Source organism: Salvelinus alpinus, chromosome 8 (genome assembly GCF_045679555.1).
Source record: "Salvelinus alpinus chromosome 8, SLU_Salpinus.1, whole genome shotgun sequence".
Classification (NCBI taxonomy): Eukaryota; Metazoa; Chordata; class Actinopteri; order Salmoniformes; family Salmonidae; genus Salvelinus; species Salvelinus alpinus.
In genome coordinates, this window is record NC_092093.1 from 34,248,467 (window position 1) to 34,267,825 (window position 19,359).

Here is a 19,359-nt window from a genome sequence, read left to right on the forward strand (position 1 = left end):
ACAACAGCAGATCCATTTGCAATGCAGGACAGCGAGGGAGAGAGCAACTTTAGCCCAGGATGGTGTATGATAAAGAGATAATCAATAGGAGGAGAGAAGAGGAGAGGGCGGGTGTATAGCGGTTAGTGGAAGTACAGGACTGGGCAGGACAGCTGCTGATAACATAATCCGCTAGTGTCTGTATTTAGGAAAGCTTGCTCCATCTAAAAAAAAACACAGTTTCATTGGAAACAGTAAGTAATATCTAAAAAGAAATTTTGCTAAAGAGAGAAAAAAAGCTAAACATTAAATATTATTTTATTAAAAATGGGTAAACAAAACTGTGCTGAGGGCTGACCCTTGGAAATTCTCATACATAACAGATTTATCCTGAATTGGCATCCCAGCTCACATCTATATACGACTAACATATAGCTAGCAAGGCATGGTGAATGACGTCAAAGAATACGCACACGGGAGAGAAGCAGGGGGAGGAGGAGGATGGGGGGAAAAGGCAAGAGTGGGTGGGGCAGCAGTAGTCGACTAGTAGTAGCACCCACCTGTGATCTGGGCCAGTGTGTCGAGGTGTTCTCCCTGAGCCAGCTCTACGAACGCCACCTCATTCCTGAAGTGTCCGATGCCGTGAAAGGGCAGGATGAGCTCCCGCCCCCGCAGCAGGTCCCGCAGCGCTGCCTTCATTTGGGCCACTGCACACGCCGCCCTGTAGTCAGCACAGCACAACAGCCAGATCAATCCCATGGCATTAATCCCCTCTACATCCTCTCTCCATCCTCTTGCTCTTCCCACCACACCATGCTCACACACTAGCCATTCAGGCTAATACATCATTCCTCCCTGCAGTTTTTAGTGATGGAAAGATAAATTGCCTGGGATGTGTACACAGTCAGATCTATAGCCATTTGTTTATCAGAGGGAGATACTAGGCCTATATATATATTCAGTGGTTATAGAGGTAAAAAAAAAGAGGACATTGTTAACTGCATTGTGTTTTACTGTATGTTTTCAGATTTGTATTATTATTTTAACCTATTGACAAATTATAGATTAATCAATATTGTCGCTACAACATTTTTATTTATTACGGATCTCCATTAGCTCTTCCTGCGGTCAAAACAAATGAAGGCAAAATGGTGAAACACATTACACCACTACATATCTACAATACAACATGTATAATACCACCATACATACGTGTGTGTAGTGTGTGTGTGTCTCCTCAGTTCGCATTGTTCCAAAAGGTGTCGTTTTATCAGTTTTGTTAATAAAATGCGTAGGACATAGAAAGACAGAATTATTCTACTACAATCCCGATCAAACACGGTGGCTATCTGGTTGAAATAGTTGAGATCAGCTGCAGACACTCACAAGTTGACTTCCTCTTGACTGGCCAAGTGGGTCACCAGCAGCGTGATGTGAAGACTGCCCACAGGCACCAGAGCCCGTGTGAGTCTGGAGTCTCTCTGCATCACCAGGGCTTGCACCACCCCCACACCTTCACTGATCTGCACAAGTAGAACATGCCATTCACCCTCCTGCCATCCAGCATTTATATATAATAACCAGAGACCCCCCCCCCCCCCCCCACATACCAATCAAATGTATTTATAAAGCCATTCTTACATCAGCTGATGTCACAAAGTGCTGTACAAAAACCCAGCCTAAAACCCCAAACAGCAAGCAATGCAGGTGTAGATGGACAGTGGCTAGGAAAAACTCCCTAGAAAGGCCAGAACCTAGGAAGAAACCTAGAGAGGAACCAGGCTATGAGGGGTGTTTAGTCCTCTTCTGGCTGTACCACCCCTTCCCCGTGGGCTTGAAAGCAAAGAAAGTACCAAAGTCTTAATAAATATATATAATTGGTTTGTATGTGTGGGGCTTTAGCTGAGATTGTTCTTTACTTCCAGGGCTCAATTATTCCTTGCCTAGCACCATTCATTCTCACTGTCGATAATTCTAATGTTATAACTTCTAAATGGTTAAAAAGTGGGGTGGTTGCCATCTTAGAGCCAACATTTGTCTGCGCAGCAGTACTGTCTGCCAGCAGTAATCTTGTCTGATTGATGGAGAGATTCAAGGGGCTATCATCGTTAAGTAACATAATAGATGCAAAGCATTGAATATTTAAATTCATGCTCTTCGAAATGCATTTTAGTCTGAGGTCCTGAGCACTCTGGAGCAGGTTTTCATCAAGGATCTCTGGTTCTTTGCTCCGTTCATCTTTCCCTCGATCCTGACTAGTCTCCCAGTCCCTACCGCTGAAAAACATCCCCACAGCATGATGCTCCCACCACCATGCTTCACTGTAGGGATGGTGCCAGGTTTCCTCCAAACATGATGCTTGGCATTCAGGCCAAAGTGTTCAATCTTGGTTTCATCAGACCAGAGAATCTTGTTTCTCATGGTCTGAGAGTCTTTAGGTGCCTTTTGGCAAACTCCAAGCGGGCTGTCATGTGCCTTTTACTGAGGAGTGGCTTTCATCTGGCCACTCTACCATAAAGGCCTGGTGGAGTGCTGCAGAGATGGTTGTCATTCTGGAAGGTTCTCCCATCTCCACAGAGGAACTCTTGAGCTCTGTCAGAGTGACCATCGGGTTCTTGGTCACCTCCCTGACCAAGGCCCTTCTCCCCCGATTGCGCAGTTTGGCCGGGCGGCCAGCTCCAGGAAGAGTCTTGGTGGTTTCAAACTTCTACCTTTTAAGAATGATGGAGGCCACTGTGTTCTTGGGGACCTTCAATGCTGCAGACATTTTTGGTACCCGTCCCCCAGATCTGTGCCTCAAGAAAATCCTGTCTCGGAGCTCTACGGACAATTCCTTCAACCTCAGGGCTTGGTTTTCTCTCTGACATGCACTGTCAACTGTGGGACCTTATATAGACAGGTGTGTGCCTTTCCAAATCATGTCCAATCAATTGAATTTACCAATCAAGTTGTATAAAATATTTCTAAGATGATCAGTGGAAACAGGATGCACCCGAGCTCAATTTCGAGTCTCATAGCAAAGGTTCTGAATACTTATGTAAATAAGGTATTTCTGTTTTTTTATTTGTAATAAATTTGCAAACATTTCTTTGTCATTATGTCATTATGCTTTGTCATTATGCGATATGGTGTGTAGATTGATGAGGGGAAAAAATGATTTAGTCCAATTTAGAATAAGGCTGTAACGTAACAGAATTTGGAAAAAGTCAAAGGGTCTGAATACTCCGAATGCACCGTAAACTTTTGAAACTGCACTATGAATTTAAATCCAATAGCCAGAAGCAGGAGCCATGGGACACATTGAACTAGAGAAATTCAGCCGTGGCAATATATTCATTTTGACAGAGATATTCTGCCGGTTAAAGTAACTGGGATATCATTCCATATACTGAGGTCGGAGTAAATTGATTTGAGCATTCTGTTAAAGTTTCTGGCAATGGTATTATCCAAGGAAGGAAATATATCTACTCTCAAATATTTAAAATGGGAAACAATTAGGATTCCATAAGTAGAGAAAGTACTCCATCGGGGGCTTGAGAGGCAATAGAGCTGATTCGGTTAGATTAATTTTATAGCTTGAGATGAAGCTGAATGTATCTATGATCTTCAATGTATTTTGGAGCGACTGAGAAACAACGTCTAGATACAGTGAAATATTGTCAGCATATAACGAGATCTGTAGATTTTTAGGGAAATTGGTGTTATTTCCTTCGATTGATGAATTACTTGGCCAGAGGTTCCATGGATATAAGAATAGCAAAGGCGAAATTGGATCACCTTGTCTGCTGCTTCGAGTGATTCTGAATGGAGCAGAGCAGATATTGCCCGTTATAATTATGGCTGGGGGATTGGCATATAGTATTTCAAACATATTAATGAAATTGGAGCCAAATCCCATATGTTCCAAGACAGACCAGAGATATGACCATACTAGAGTATTAAAACTTTTTCTGCATCGAGAGATAATACAGCCCAAGGAGCTGTTGTTTCTGATGAAGCATCTAAGATATGTAATAGTCAACAGAGGTTATACGAGGATAAACGCTTTTTAACAAACGCACCAAGATGCGTAAGTCTCGAGACGGGACGACAACATTTTCAAAAACAATATAACATTATGTTTATCAAAGATAAGGCAATAGTATTATTATTTAACTAGGCAAGTCAGTTAAGAACAAATTCTTATTTACAATGACGACCTACCTCAGCCAAACCCTATTGCCTTTGATCAACACAGATGTTAAACTGTTTTCTATGTAGCAGTTGTTTTGTGATCACATGCAGTATGTATTCTAAATATAGTGAGTTTATATGGACACACTATATAGAGAAATAACCCAAAATAAAATAAAATAAAAATGCATTTTTCAACAAAAATATCACTAAATTGTACCTTGGGATTTGTGATGGGTATTGAAACAAAGTAGTTTGGGCGTTGTGTTTCCTTCTTCTTTTTCTTTGTATCTGCATCCTCTTCACTTTCTACCCGACCACTTGCACCTCTCTTTCGTTTATTTTTCAATTTGGCCTCTGGCTTGGTAACTGGGGGAAATGTAACACAATGATATTAGTGTTGTACAAGAGACAAATGTGTGATTCCGTTATTCTGTAGTTAGATTTGACTGCCCTCCTGTAAAACCAACTGCCAGTCAAGTCAACAATGCATTATTCATCGCCAGTAGGCAGCTGGAGAAAATTTGAATGCAAGGGCAGCTGCGGTACAAGGAAGATCCTTGCATCAATTGGCAACTACAAATAACCAGTCATTATAGACTTACAGAGTCAGTGCCGCTAGTCAAATTTCTGCTCTCCTACTCGCCCAGCCAGTTAAAATGGAAAGAAACCATCAACTGGTCACACTATGGGAACTACTGAGCACATCCTCTCAATGAAGGTATGTTACAACTAACTGTGTTATTTTAGTCTGGATATGTTGATTTGAGTTAGCCTGGATTCAACTGCAAAACAAATATGGCATAAACGGTTTACTTACAGCCGAGGTCCTTCCATATTGCTGTACTTGCAAATGGAAGTTCGGACATAAGATTGTCAGAACATTCAGATGACTTAGACTTCTGTTTCCTTCCACGTGGCTTTTTGGGTCTCTTCTTGATCCTCTTCACTATTTCATGTTCTGAAGAACAAGGGGGAGATGATGACAGCATGTGGAAGGCTAAGATGGATCCTTCCAATACCTCAGACATACTTTTCAAGAAAAAGGCTCTCCAAGTATCTGGATGAATGTAATTAATGTTTGTAGCTAGTGAATATAAACTATTCCTTGGAAGTAGTTGAGCGACTGCAAAAACTGATCGTTGTACAATTTATGGTCCGACTAGACAGATTGTGTGTGTGTGACTCCACCCCATCCACTGTTCTGCGTCGGGGCAATTCCACGGAAACAGAATTACACTGAGACACAGACCTTTCACTTAAAAAATGTAAACCAAACAAAAACTATTGATTTCAAAGTGATAAAATATATAACTTTATGCACAAGGACAATGTTTAACAAGTTCCACAGAACATTTTATAAAAACACATTTACAGGAATAACACTGCAGATACAAAGTTCTGGTTTTTGTTTGGAGTCTCTGTAATTTTGTTACCATGGAATTGCCTTTTGACAACAACAAACATGTAAACAGTATGCTAGAAGGTCAGACATCTTGTGATGCACTGTGAGAGTGACGATACTATAATTCTGATATTAGGCCATGACACTGGCCACCACTAAGACAGTACATAATAACAACAACATACTGTACTTGGATGAAAACAAAGGGGGTTCTATCAGTTTGCGCAACATGTCATCCAATAAATTACTGTGAGATGCACTGTCAAGAAGAGTACTTTCTTACAATTCTCTAATCATCATTTGTGAGTTTTCGATTTCAGTCATGATACATGTAATGAAAACAAGCACCACAGAGGGTAGGCTAAATATTTCTCACCAGGGGCAATGAGCTCCTTCACATTGCAATGCAAGTGACTCTCCTCAGCAGCAACTGGATCGGTTGATGCATCATGTGCAGGTGACAGCAGGTGGTCGTTGCCATGTTCAATGCTGTTTGTCTCAAGCTCGACAGCATAATCAGTCAAAGTGACCGGCTGCATTTCAATTAAGTTTACCTGACCTTGAGGTAACACAGAAACGTAGCAACTGTTTTGACGAGCTTTGATCAAATTCAGCGAGGCACCTTGTGCAGTTCGCACATTGATGTTTTTAGCTACAAGCACTCTTTGAAGCAGACAAATCCCTCTAAATGATTTAAATAACTGAAGTCCTAGCATGAAAACCTAAACGAGATTCACCAGTTAGCTAGCTACATATTTATAGCATTTGTGCGCAAGACAGCTTACTCACATGTGATCAGGCCATGGGATTCAGTCTTACGTGCTAGCTATCTTTAGCTAGCGCCTGCCACCTGTTGAAATAAGTCAAATTCAAGTTAGCTCGCTAACTAGCTATAACATCGATAGCATGGCTAAGACAGCAGGCAAGCTGACTTAAATGAGCATGTGCCTGGACACACGTGTCACTCACTCATTCGAAACGAGTAATGTGTTGCTTACGGCTATCGTAGCTAGCTAACATGGTTCGCTACACATGTAAACACAGGACTACGGATACTCAAAAGGATCAAATTACATACGCTAATGACAAAAACTAAAGTTACCGTTGTCATATGACATTCTCGTGCTCAACGCTACAGTTTTGGAACATCATGGTAATGTTACCTTTTGTGTTTGTTTGTAAACGACTATTAAATCAGCTGTTTACTCTTCAGAATATAAAAAATATCATAATACAGATGTAGTGATGTTGATTAGTAACACACTTTGTATTTGACACTGTTACTGAAACAATGTTTCACTTTCTGCTAACTGATACAGTAACGTTAGCTAGTGATAATAGGGTGAGGTCATATTACAATATTGTACAGGTAACGTATTTACGAAATAATACATTTCTTTCAACAGCTAAATTCAGAGCAGTCATTTCTCTCACTAAATGCTGAGAGTTGTCCGTCACTTGTCTGTGCCTGAGAACTGCTACTTTCTAAAACCAAATAGCCAGCAACAGGTGGTGATATGGTATCAGTTAATGCGCTATTGCCTCAGTTAGACTAGGCCACAGAGGACCCCAGGACATGGTTTGTAACGCACACATGCTGTGTAGGTGGCGTGGTGAACAACATACAAAATAGATCAGAGCTCTTTTAACTATCTGAGTACTGTTTATCTCGTCTCTTCATGTATATAATAACTGAGGGGAAAAGACTGATCAAATCAATACACACCTTCTTGTATCTGTGGTTGTGACAGTTATCAGCTTTGTAATTTCAGCCATGTATTGCCTCTTGTAAAATGACACAGAAGTTACATACATTGAGGTGATCCTGAAGGACATATCTCTCAACAAGCTAGTAGTTTGTCATCATATAACATTGAGTCCAATTCACCTGCTGAAGCTTATGCAGTATTGAAATGACATTAAAAACATTAATTTCTGTTAAATCTCCATACAATCCATGAGAAGAAGTACACCACACTCCTTCCTTGTTCACCATCCTCTCCTCAGGTCACACCTGTATTGTTTGCAGAACAAACAGTGCCTTGAAAGGAAAAGGTTCACATTTGTGTTTCTGTCTGCCTGTCACGCCTTTGTTTGTGTTGTAACTGTAAACCACTGGATTTGGTTTCAGGTTGTGGGGGAGATATCTGCCATCACAGAAAGGGAACAGGTGTAATAGCAGGACCTGTTTGGCGACTTGTTCTTGAACTAAACAGAAGCAGACAGGTGAACGCATGGAATGTCTCTCCCCATCTTACCCCTTGTGCCCATGTCACTTGTAGTAGTCTCTGAGGTGAGTAAGAATCTGAAATGCCTATATTTGCTTAAAGTTCCTTCCTCCAGGATATGTGACATGGGGTGCAGTGTTACACAACAGCAACCATTCATAGAACCACAATTAAGATGTTTAACATGTAAATTGTAGCCATGTTTGTGTTTTATAAAAATCAAGACGTATTTTTACACTGAAGTATACTTGAAATGTACAATTTAATCTCAAAGATGTGTAATTGATTGCGGTATGTACTGAATGTCAGTCATTAAAGGCATATGCATGCCGTCATGAAACAGATTATAATGTGGAGGATTAAAATTCATGAATTTTGTCATTCCATCAGCTCCACTGTCATGCACCTGTACATGGCAGTCATCCTGCATCATAGAGGGTATTACATGAAAAGGTTATGAAGAGAGCAGTTGCTGTTGTCTCAATAATCAGTCAAACAATGACAGTGGAGCTGCTGCTTTAAAAAAGTAGAGGATTTTGAACCAGGCTGCCTGTGTTCAAGGCTCAGCCCCAAGGTAGCATCGAGAGGATTTACTTGCACACAGTGTGACAGTCACTGCTCCAAGTACTTCTTCTTTCTCCTTCTTAATCCACTGTTGACTTTAACACTAGCCATCCTCATTGGTCAGCAGTAAGGAGAACTAGCGGATACTCTATTTTCATCCCATTGGAATTTGCTTCATTGAAGGCAAACCTGGACCTAGCTCTTCTACCACAGGTGATGTTAACCTAGAGCAACCTCTTTGCCAACAACAAGTGAGCAGCCAGGATATCTTTTAATGCAGTTGTTTTTTAATGCATTTAATATCTACAGTACGGGCCAGATGGTGAATTGTGAATTCTTTTAACTAATCCCTTTGGGTAAATCTGCATAGCCACCATGTTCCGGGATTTGACAAGAAACAACAACCCTGGGTGGTTAAGAGAGGGCAGTTTGATTCCCTGGTAGTATCACTGCACATATGCTAATCAACTGGAACTAGGATTTATGTCGGTAATCTGTACTTGATCATCGGTGGTTTAAACAGGAACAACACTATTGAGGTACATGATTTCTCTTTTACTTCTGGTTTTACATTCTACATGGGTGTGGTCTTACGTTTCATACCTCTGACAGCATGTACAACTATTAAATTAATACAAGATGGGCATAATTCTCCCTTTTGTCTTTGTTTTGCACCCGTATTTCTTGGGATGTATCGGTGGACCTGGCTGTCATCTGGGATCATGTTCATCTTCTGCTGGTGAGTTGGATGTTACTTTTACTTTGATGTGTGAAGAAAGACGGAATATGGATAGTTCAATCAATTCAAACTTTATTTGCCACATGCGCCAAATACAACAAGTGTAGACTTTACTGTGAAATGCTTACTTACAAGCCCTTAACCAACAGTGCACCTCAAGAAGAAAATATTTACCAAGTAGGCTAAAATAAAAAGTAATACACTGACTCGATACCGGGCACCGTTACCGAGTCAGTATGCAGGGGTACAGGCTAGTTGAGGTAATCTGTACATGTAGGTGGGGGCGAAGTGACTATGCATAGGTAACAAACAAACAGCTAGTAGCAGCAGTGTAGAAGGGGGGGGGGGGTCAATGTAAATTGTGCGGTGGTGATTTTTTTGAAATGTTCAGCAGTCTAATGGCTTGGGGTTAGAAGCTGTTGAGGAGCCTGTTGGTCCTAGACTTGGCGCTCCGGTACCACTTGCCATGCGGTAGCAGAGAAAACAGTCACTGGAGTCTCTAACAATTTATCAGTTGCCATACCAGGCGGTGATGCAACCGGTCAGGATGCTCTTGATGGTGCAGCTGTAGAACCTTTTGAGGATCTGGGGGCCCATGCCAAATCTTTTCAGTCTCCAGAGGGGGAAAAGGTTTTGTCGTGCCCTCTTCACGACTGTCATGGTATGTTTGGACCATGATAGTTCGTTGGTGATGTGGACACCAAGGAATTTGAAACTCTCGATCCGCTCCACTACAGCCCCGTCGATGTTAATGGGGGCCTGTTTGGCCCGCCTTTTCCTGTAGTCCAGGATCAGCTCCTTTGTCTTGCTCACATTGAGGGAGAGGTTGTTGTCCTGGGACCACACTGCCAGTTCTCTGACCTCCTCCCATAGGCAGTCTCATCGTTGTCGGTGATCAGGCCTACCACTGTTGTGTCGTCAGCAAACTTAATTATGGTGTTGGAGTCGTGTTTGGCCACGTAGTCGTGGGTGAACAGGCAATGTATCAAGAACTGCATATTTGGCTATTTTTCTTTGCATTTGTGCTTTAATCCTATTTGAAATTGACCTTTCAAAACCTTTTGACCAAAATAATTTGCTCTTTAAAATGTGATTCTTCAGTCTATTTTATGTGTTATTTGGTTGGCTGAAAATAAGATGTTGGTTTCATCATGGTTTGATGTTTCAGATGTTGGCTTTTTGACATGATCACAGGAGTGTTGTGAGTGACCCTTTAGACCTCTGTAACACAGTCCTATTATGAGTTACAACTAGAGGTCGACCGGCATGGCCGATTTAATTAGGGATGATTTTCAAGTTTTCATAACAAATTGGTAAATCTGCCTTTTTGGATGCCGATTACATTGAAATCCACGAGGACACTGCGTGGCAGGCTGACCACCTGTTACGTGAGTGCAGCATCAAAAGGACCTTGTGGATGCAAGGAGCCAAGGTAAGTTGCTAGCTAGCATTAAACTTATCTTATAAAAAACAATCAATCTTCACAATCACTAGTTAACTACACATGGTTGATGATATTACTAGGTTAACTATCTTGTTCTGCATTGCATATAATCATTGCGGTGCCTGTTAATTTATCATCGAATCACAGCCTACTTCAACTTCGCCAAGCGGGTGATTTAACAAAAGCGCAATTCGCAAAAAAAGCACAATCGTTGCACAAGTGTACCTAACCATAAACATCAATGCCTTTCTTAAAATCAATACACAAGTATATATTTTTTGAACCTGCATATGTAGTTAAAAGAAATTCATGTTAGAAGGCAATATTAACTAGGGAAATTGTCACTTCTCTTGCGTTCAGTGCAAGCAGAGTCAGGGTATATGCAGCAGTTTGGGCCGCCTGGCTCGTTCCGAACTGTGTGAAGACCATTTCTTCCTAACAAAGACCGTAATTAATTTGCAAGAATTTTACATAATTATGACAACATTGAAGGTTGTGCAATGCAACGGCAATATTTAAACTTAGGGTTGCCACCTGTTCGATAAAATACTGAACGGTTCTGTATTTCACTGAAAGAATAAACGTTTTGTTTTCGAAATGATAGTTTCCGGATTTGACCATATTAATCACCTAAGGCTTGTTTTATTATATTATAAATTAAGTATATGATCTGATATTTGATAGAGCAGTCTGACTGAGCGGTGGTAGGCAGCAGCAGGCTCGTAAGCATGCATTCAAACAGCACTTTACTGCGTTTGCCAGCAGCTCTTAGCAATGCTTGAAGCACAGCGCTGTTTATGACTTCAAGCCTATCAACTCCCGAGATTAGGCTGGCAATACTAAAGTGCCTATAAGAACATCCAATAGTCAAAGGTATATGAAATACAAATGGTAGAGAGAGAAATAGTCCTATAATAACTACAACCTAAAACTTCTTCACTGGGAATATTGAAGACTCATGTTAAAAGGAATCACCAGCTTTTATATGTTCTCATGTTCTGAGCAAAGAACTTAAACGTTTAGCTTTTTTACATGGTACATATTGATTGCACTTTTACTTTCTTCTCCAACACTGTTTTTGCATTATTTAAACCAAATTGAACATGTTTCATTATTTATTTGAGACTAAATTGATTTTGTATTATATTAAATTAAAATAAGTTCATTGTTCATTCAGTATTGTTGTAATTGTCATTAATACAAATATATTAAATAAAATAAAAAATAAAAAAATCGGCATCAGCATTTTTTGGTCCGCCAATAATCGGTATCGGTGTTAAAATCATAATCGGTCGACCTCATGTTACAACACAGTGGCATTCTTAACTCAATGTACCAGTAAGTTAGAGGAAAAATCCACTCAACTATCTTTTGGTATTTTTTTTTCATTATCATTATGCATCATCATCATCATGATGTGGCCGGTGACACTGCTTCTCGAAAGTACAATATCTTGAAAACTTGACTGCTGACATGCAAAACCTTTTGGGACTGTATCAACTGTGGGCTAATGCATATTTTGGCGGAGTGGTTTTCCTTTTAATGTTCCCTGTGCAGTAAATATAAGTAGTCTAGTATAATCACTAGACTATATATATATACACACACACCACATACACTCCCACACACACATACTGACACACACACACTTTCTCTCATATACTGCTGCTACTCTGTTCTTTATTTTACTCTTATCTATCCTGATGCCTTGTCTCTTTACCCTGCCTTCATGTAGATACTGTACAGTATCTACCTCATACCTCTCTCTGCACATTCATCTGGGACTGGTACTCCCTGTATATAGCTCCATTCTTGTGTATTTTATTTTATTCCTTGTGCTACCATTTTCCTTTTCTGCTCTGGGTCGTTGGGAAAGGCTCAAACAAGCATTTCACTGTAAAGTCTACACCGGTTGTATTCCGCGCATGTGACCAATACAATTTGATTTGCTCACATGTCTACATCAAGGTTAGAAACAAAGACAAGGCCATCGGCCCATTGATTCAATACGCTACAAACATTTAAAAGGCAATCAATGCATTAATAAAGCACACTCAACCTCCTAAACATAAAATGGTATATTGATCCCCAGTGCCCACAACAGAATATCTGCTATGTAATGGATATTTGATGGCAAGTGAAATTGCTAATGGTTGTGCGTGCTGCTGCACTACCCTGCAGCAAGGTGGTTCAGTCTTTTGTTTTGCCAAGTAAAGCTGTTGATATGCCATCTGATGCTGCTGTTGTTGAACACATGACACTGTTCTTTGATACAAATTCAGTCCATAAAAAAAAAAAAAAAAGGTTTAGTCTGTCCAGGTCAAAATGATACGGTGGTGTCTCTGTTTCACATTAATTCCTAAAAGGAATTGAAAGGCAACATGTCAACCAAATATCATGGGATCATTACAATATTACACTGAAAGTACCAAACATTAGGAACACCGTATTGAGTTGCACTGCATTTTGCCCTCAGAACAGCCTCAATTTGTCAGGACATGGACTCTACAAGGTGTCAAGCGTTCCACAGGGATGGCGGTCGATGTTGACTCCAATGCTTCCTGTAGTTGTCAAGTTGGCTGGATGTTCTTTGGGTGGCGGACCCTTCTTTATACACACAGGAAACTGTTGAGTGCGAAAAACACAGCAGCGTTGCAATTCTTGACACACTCATACTGGTGCGCCTGGCACTTATTACCATACCCCGTTCAAATGGACAATCTTTTGTTTTGCCCATTCACCTTCTGAATGGCACACATACACAAACCATGTCTCAAGGCTTAAAAATCCTTCTTTAACCCGTCCCCCCCTTCCATCTACACTGATTGAAGTGGATTTAACAGGTGACATCAATAAGGGATCATAGCTTTTACCTGGATTCACATGGTCAGTCTATGACTATGTAATGGAAAGAGCAGGTGTTTATAATGTTTCTTACAATCAGTAAATGTAAAAACATTGCAATTACAATACATTTTCAGTAGTGGGAGCCACTTCCACGCCAAACTCTTAATACACGTACAAATTGTAGGCCGCCAATAGAAAAACGACTACATTTACAGACTGGTAGAGGAACCAATCACAATGCATTCTAGGATACCCTTTTTACGGGGCGGAGCTAGTGTGATCGACTGAGTTGCCTTTTCTCCCAGACATATTTTTATTTTTGGTCTGGGAATTTCAATTTTAGAATTTAGGAGGTTGACCAGAGCATATTTTTATGAGGCCACGTTCTGAAAGTTTTTCTTATCTCATCTGAACTGCACCAGGTAAGTTGATTAGCCATGGTGCAACCTAATTGGTAGTCAGTGGTAAAAGTGAGGTAAACATAAGTACTTGTAAAACGTTAACATCTGTAAAAAAAGAAGAAAAAAAATCTAAACGTTTTTCACTTAGTAGGCTAGCAAGCCAGGCAGCTAAATTCAATTTCCGTGGTCAGTATTGGAGCATCTCCATCTGTTCCTTGCCCACGTTGTTTAAGAGGTACTGGGAATGGCATGTTTGTGTTCAACACTTACGGTTACCTATGACTGGTTCTCAAGTGGGACCCAACCTTTTACTACATGACAGCTGGCTTGCCCGAAAAATCTGACTCTTTGTGAAACATGCATGCCTTATATAAGCAAGTGGTAGCTAGTTAATCCTCAATCATTTTATATAACCATACATGGTTACCTTCTGTTGGAACCTCTTCTTATACCTCAGGTTGGAACTGGAAGTTCCTTTGAGTTTAGGTACTTGGCTAGAAGCTCCTGCAAGTTTGTCTCGCTAACGATTGTTTGAGTTCATTATGCATTTCAGGATGTGCCCAGCTACTGTTTACTTGTGTAAATAATACTACAGCTCGCAGACAACACTCACCATAGATACTGCACTGGTTACGTCTAGGATTTGAGATATCTAGCTACGCAATTGAGAATTGTTGCTAGTAACGTTACCTGCAATCGTAAAAAGTTTACATTGACATAGGCTTACCTTAATGAATAAACACGGTATCTATGTATCCGTTGGCTTTCTTTACTGTAACTCAAATCCTTTGATAATGCTTTCAAAAGGAATCATGCTTGCAGACATGGCACGTGCAGTTACCGCCAGTGTATGTTTTGATTTCACGCAAAAAGCTAGCTAGCTGATACATGTTAACGTTAGCTAGCGACACGTTGCTTTTAAATAATGGACTATCTGGCACAATCTTGTTAAAGTTGTGGGTGTAGGATAGATGGCCACTTAAATCAAGCACGTCATTACAATGAATGAATGTTATGGTTTTGTAACGTAAGATCATAAATCTGGAACATGGTCTGAGCATTTCGTATTCTTTACGTAAATCCGAGACACTCCATTTAGTAAGAATACGTATGTTACGTTTCACATGGTATGTATTCATTTGTGGATGTCCGTCATACATTTTGCATGATATATTACGAATTTGCTAAGCGTATAAGGTTATATTACGAATTACAATTTGTTGTGGCTAACGTTAGCTTGTTCCAGGACAGCGTTCCCCAAACACGGTCAGCTTTTTTTTTTTTTTTTGCCATAACACTACACATCTGATTCAAATTATCAAAGCTTGATGATTATTTGAATCAGCTGTGTAGTGCTAGGGCAAAAAACAAAACATGCACCCATTGGGGTGCCGAGGACAGAGTTTGGGAAACTATGGTTAACGTCTTGATTTATGTTAGGGCAGGGGTGGCAAACTCATTTCCATGGAGGGCTTAGTGTCTGCTTGTTTTTCATTTCAATTAAGATCTAGACAACCAGGTGAGGGGAGTTCCTTAGTAATCAGGTACCTTAATTCATCAATCAAGTACATCAACCCCGACCAACCACCCCCCTATTTGCCTTAAGTAACCTTTCTTGTGTAACCATACCAAATGTAAGATATCATACTAATTTGAGTGTCCTGGATTTACATTTCCTATATTACATCTAGTCTGAGACCAGTCTGTAAAGCTCAGTATTTCTCTCTCTGTGTAGCATCTGTGTGACACTTCCAACCAAATCCATGTAGACTAATGACAGATGGCTTGCCTTGAGCTCAAGGACACGCCTCACTTGTAGACACCCAAATGGAAGGACAAGCTGCATTGGAAGAAAGCCAAGTGTAATTAAAACCTCACCCAAAACGTAACTACAGACCTTTTTTAACAGATTTTTAAGTAGGAGCGGAAGTGAACACTGGAACCCCAAATAACTTCTGGTGCATTTGTAAACAACAGCTGTTCTGTCGCGGCTGTAAACCACTAGCTAACTTAGTCTAGCTAATGTGAAGTTGGCTAGCTGGTGATATTTAATTCACTGGCTATACAGTATGTTAAGTTAGCTAGCTACCTAACATTACGTTAGCAGCTCATTTGAGCAGCTCAAACTTACTGTAGCACGCTACCTACCTAATAATACTTTTTTTAATCATAAAAAATATATATATTTACTGACTTGAATAGGTTCTCCCCCTGTCTCAATTTTCTGGGTTCTTAGAAAAACAAAATAATTAGCTATCTTTCTGATGGGTCCTGAGTAGCGCAGCAGTCTAAAGCACTGCATCTCAGTGCAAGAGGTGTCACTGCAGTCCCAGGTTCGAATCCAGGCTGATTGGGAGTCCCATAGAGCGGCGCACAATTGGCCCAGCATCGTAATAATATACAGTACTAGTCAAAAGTTTGGACACACGTACTCATTCCAGGGTTTTTCTTTATTTTTGCTATTTTCTACATTAGAGGATAGTAATGGAGACATCAATACTATGAAATAACACATGGAATCATGTAGTAACCAAAAAAGTGTTAAACAAATCCAAATATATTCACTCAACCAACTTCATGAGGTAGTCACCTAGAATGCATTTCAATTAACAGGTGTGCCTTGTTAAAAGTTAATTTGTGGAATTTCTTTCCTTTATGCATTTGAGCCAATCAGTTGTGTTGTGACAAGGTAGGGGTGGTATACAGAAGATAGATAGATAGATAGATTTGGTAAACGACCAAGTCCATATAATGGCAAGAACAGCTCAAATAAGCAAAGAGAAACGACAGTCCATTACTTTAAGATGTGAAGGTCAGTCCTTCCGGAACATTTCAAGAACTTTGAAAGTTTCTTCAAGTGCAGTCGCAAAATCCATCAAGCGCTATGATGAAAGGAAGGACCGCCACAGGAAAGGAAGACCCAGAGTTACCTCTGCTGCAGAGGATAAATTCATTAGAATAACTGCACATCAGATTACAGACTAAATAAATGCTTCACAGAGTTCAAGTAACAGACACATCTCAACGTAAACTGTTCAGAGGTGACCGTGTGAATCAGGCCTTAAAACCTGTTACGGCTAGGCGTGCCGCTACGACACCTCGACAACATCCGGTGAAATTGCAGAGTGCGAAATTCAAACTACAGTATTACAAATATTTAACTTTCATGAAAATATATGTGTAATACATCAAAATAAAGCTTAACTTCTTGTTAATCCAGCCGCTGTGTCAGATTTCAAAAAGGCTTTACGGCGAAAGCTCACCATGCGATTAGGACAGCGCCCCGCATACAAATGCATGACAAACATTTTTCAACCAGGAAGTTGTGACACGAAAGTCAGAAATAGCGATATAATATATGCCTTACCTTTAACTTCTTGACGCTAAGGATCCCGTTACCGGGATCATTTATCAACAACAACCGCTAAACTGCAGAGCGCCAAATAAAAAATAAAAATAAAATACTAAAAATATTTATAATCATGAAATCACAAGTGAAATACAGTGATCCCTCGCCACTTCGCGGTTCACTTATCGCGGATTCGCTATTTCGCGGATTTTCATAATGCATTTTTTTTTTTTTTTTGGTGCATTGTGCTCTGCATTCTGATTCGCTAAAAACTCACTCCCGCTTCTTGTATCAAAACATGCTACGAATTGTGCTATCATTTTGTCGTCTCGTGCAGTTATGTGTACGTACATAAAACAGCTTGGCAAATTTACATTAAGTTGGCCAAATTATCTTGTAATTTCGAACATCTCCTAAACCCATAATGTCGACGAAACGGCCTACACGTGAGTCACTGTATTTGTATACATGTAATAGTTGCTAATTGTAAAAAAAAAAAAAGTTTTCTATTTCGCGGATTTCACTTATCGCGGGTCATTTTCGGAACGTAACCCCCGCGATAAACGAGGGATTACTGTATACCAAAACACAGCTTAGCTTGTTGTTAATCCACCTATCGTGTCAGATTTTGAAAATATGCTTTACAGCGAAAGCAATCCAAGCTTTTGAGTTTATCAATCACTAGACAAAACACTAAGAACAGCTAGCCTTAAATTAGCTTGGTCACGAAAGTCAGAAAAGCAATAAAATAATCGCTTACCTTTGATAATCTTCGGATGTTTGTACTCACGAGACTCCCAGTTACACAACAAATGTTATTTTTGTTCGATAAAGATTCGTTTTATAACCAAAAACCGCCATTTGGTTTGCGTGTTATGTTCAGAAAACCACAGGGTCGTTCCGGTCCTGAAGGGCAGACAGAAATTCCAAAAAGTATCCGTAATGTTCGTAGAAACATGTCAAAGGTTTTTTATAATCAATCCTCAGGTTGTTTTTAACATACATAATTGATAATATTTCAACCGGACGGTAACCTATTCAATACTACAGAGAAAGAAAATGTCGAGCTACATCTGTCGCGCGCAGGAACTAATCAAAGGACACCTGACGCGTTTAAAAAAATCTCGCTCATTTTTCAAAATAAAAGCTTGAAACTATGTCTAAAGCCTGGTCACAGCCTGAGGAAGCCATTGGGAAATGAATCTGGTTGATACCCCTTTAAATGGAGGAGGGGTAGGCAATGGAACAGCGGTTTTATTTCCAAATAAAAGGCACTTCCGGGTTGGATTTCCTCAGGTTTTCGCCTGCAAAATCAGTTATGTTATACTCACAGACAATATTTTGACAGTTTTGGAAACTTTAGAGTGTCTTCTATCCTAATCTGTCAATTATATGCATCTGGGCCTGAGTAACGGGTAGTTTACTTTGGGCACGCTTTTCATCTGGACGTGAAAATACTGGCCCATAGCCCAAAGAGGTTTTAATGGTCAAATTGCTGCAAAGAAACCACTACTAAAGGACACCAATAAGAAGAGACTTGCTTGGGCCAAAAAACACGAGCAATGGACATTAGACCGGTGGAAATCTGTCCTTTGGTCTGATGAGTCCAAATTGTAGATTTTTGGTTCCAACCGCTGTGTCTTTGTGAGACGCAGAGTGGGTGAACGGATGATCTCTGCATGTGTGGTTCCCACTGTGAAGCATGGAGGTGTAATGATGTAATTTATTTAGAATTCAAGGCACACTTAACCAGCATGGCTACCACAGCATTCCCATCTGGTTTGCGCTTAGTGGGACTATCATTTGTTTTTCAACAGGGCCATGACCCAACACACCTCCAGGCTGTGTAAGGGCTATTTGACCAAGAAGGAGAGTGATGTAGTGTTGCATCAGATGACCTGGCCTCTCAATCACCCGACCTCAACCCAATTGAGATGGTTTGGGATGAGTTGGACCGCAGAGTGAAGGAAAAGCAGCCAACAAGTGCTCAGCATATGTGGGAACTCCTTCAAGACTGTTGGAAAAGCATTCCTCATGAAGCTGGTTGGGAGAATGCCAAGAGTGTGCAACTGGAAAAGCATTCCTCATGAAGCTGGTTGGGAGAATGCCAAGAGTGTGCAACGCTGTCATCAGGCAAAGGGTTGCTACTTTGAAGAATGTCAAATATAACATATGTTGACTTGTTTAAAAAATGTTGGGATACTACTAGAGGTCGACCGATTAGTCGGAA

At 40.3% G+C, this 19,359-nt stretch overlaps 2 protein-coding genes and 1 long non-coding RNA gene across 11 annotated transcripts in view; 1 reads left to right on the top strand and 2 right to left on the bottom strand.

Annotated features, from left to right (window-relative positions):
* LOC139583015 (A-kinase anchor protein 7-like) overlaps positions 1 to 6,607 on the bottom strand; it is a 53,557-nt gene extending 46,950 nt beyond the window's left edge. For 2 of the 7 annotated variants that reach the window (XM_071413657.1, XM_071413654.1), the window contains exons 1-6: positions 6,347 to 6,579; positions 5,934 to 6,116; positions 4,973 to 5,113; positions 4,373 to 4,521; positions 1,366 to 1,502; positions 540 to 700 (exon numbers count right to left, since the gene is read on the bottom strand). In XM_071413657.1, coding sequence (XP_071269758.1) covers positions 540 to 700; positions 1,366 to 1,502; positions 4,373 to 4,521; positions 4,973 to 5,113; positions 5,934 to 6,096 — 751 coding nt within the window. In that variant the 5' untranslated portion in view covers positions 6,097 to 6,116; positions 6,347 to 6,579. Of the gene's footprint in view, positions 1 to 539; positions 701 to 1,365; positions 1,503 to 4,372; positions 4,522 to 4,972; positions 5,114 to 5,933 lie in introns of all 7 variants that reach the window. The other 5 variants (XM_071413655.1, XM_071413659.1, XM_071413653.1 and 2 more) reach the window with 5 other exon arrangements.
* Positions 6,598 to 19,359, top strand: part of LOC139583012 (protein 4.1-like) — a 97,503-nt gene continuing 84,741 nt past the window's right edge. The window contains exons 1-2 of one of the 3 annotated variants that reach the window (XM_071413644.1): positions 6,598 to 6,710; positions 7,689 to 7,850. The gene's annotated coding sequence lies outside the window, so the exon portion shown is untranslated. Of the gene's footprint in view, positions 6,711 to 7,688; positions 7,851 to 8,913; positions 9,089 to 13,647; positions 13,802 to 19,359 lie in introns of those variants that run through there. The other 2 variants (XM_071413627.1, XM_071413626.1) reach the window with 2 other exon arrangements.
* On the bottom strand, positions 12,598 to 14,898 carry LOC139583018 (uncharacterized). The gene is made up of 2 exons (XR_011676470.1): positions 14,508 to 14,898; positions 12,598 to 13,157 (listed from the first exon to the last, which is right to left on the bottom strand). It is a non-coding gene; the product is annotated as an uncharacterized lncRNA (long non-coding RNA).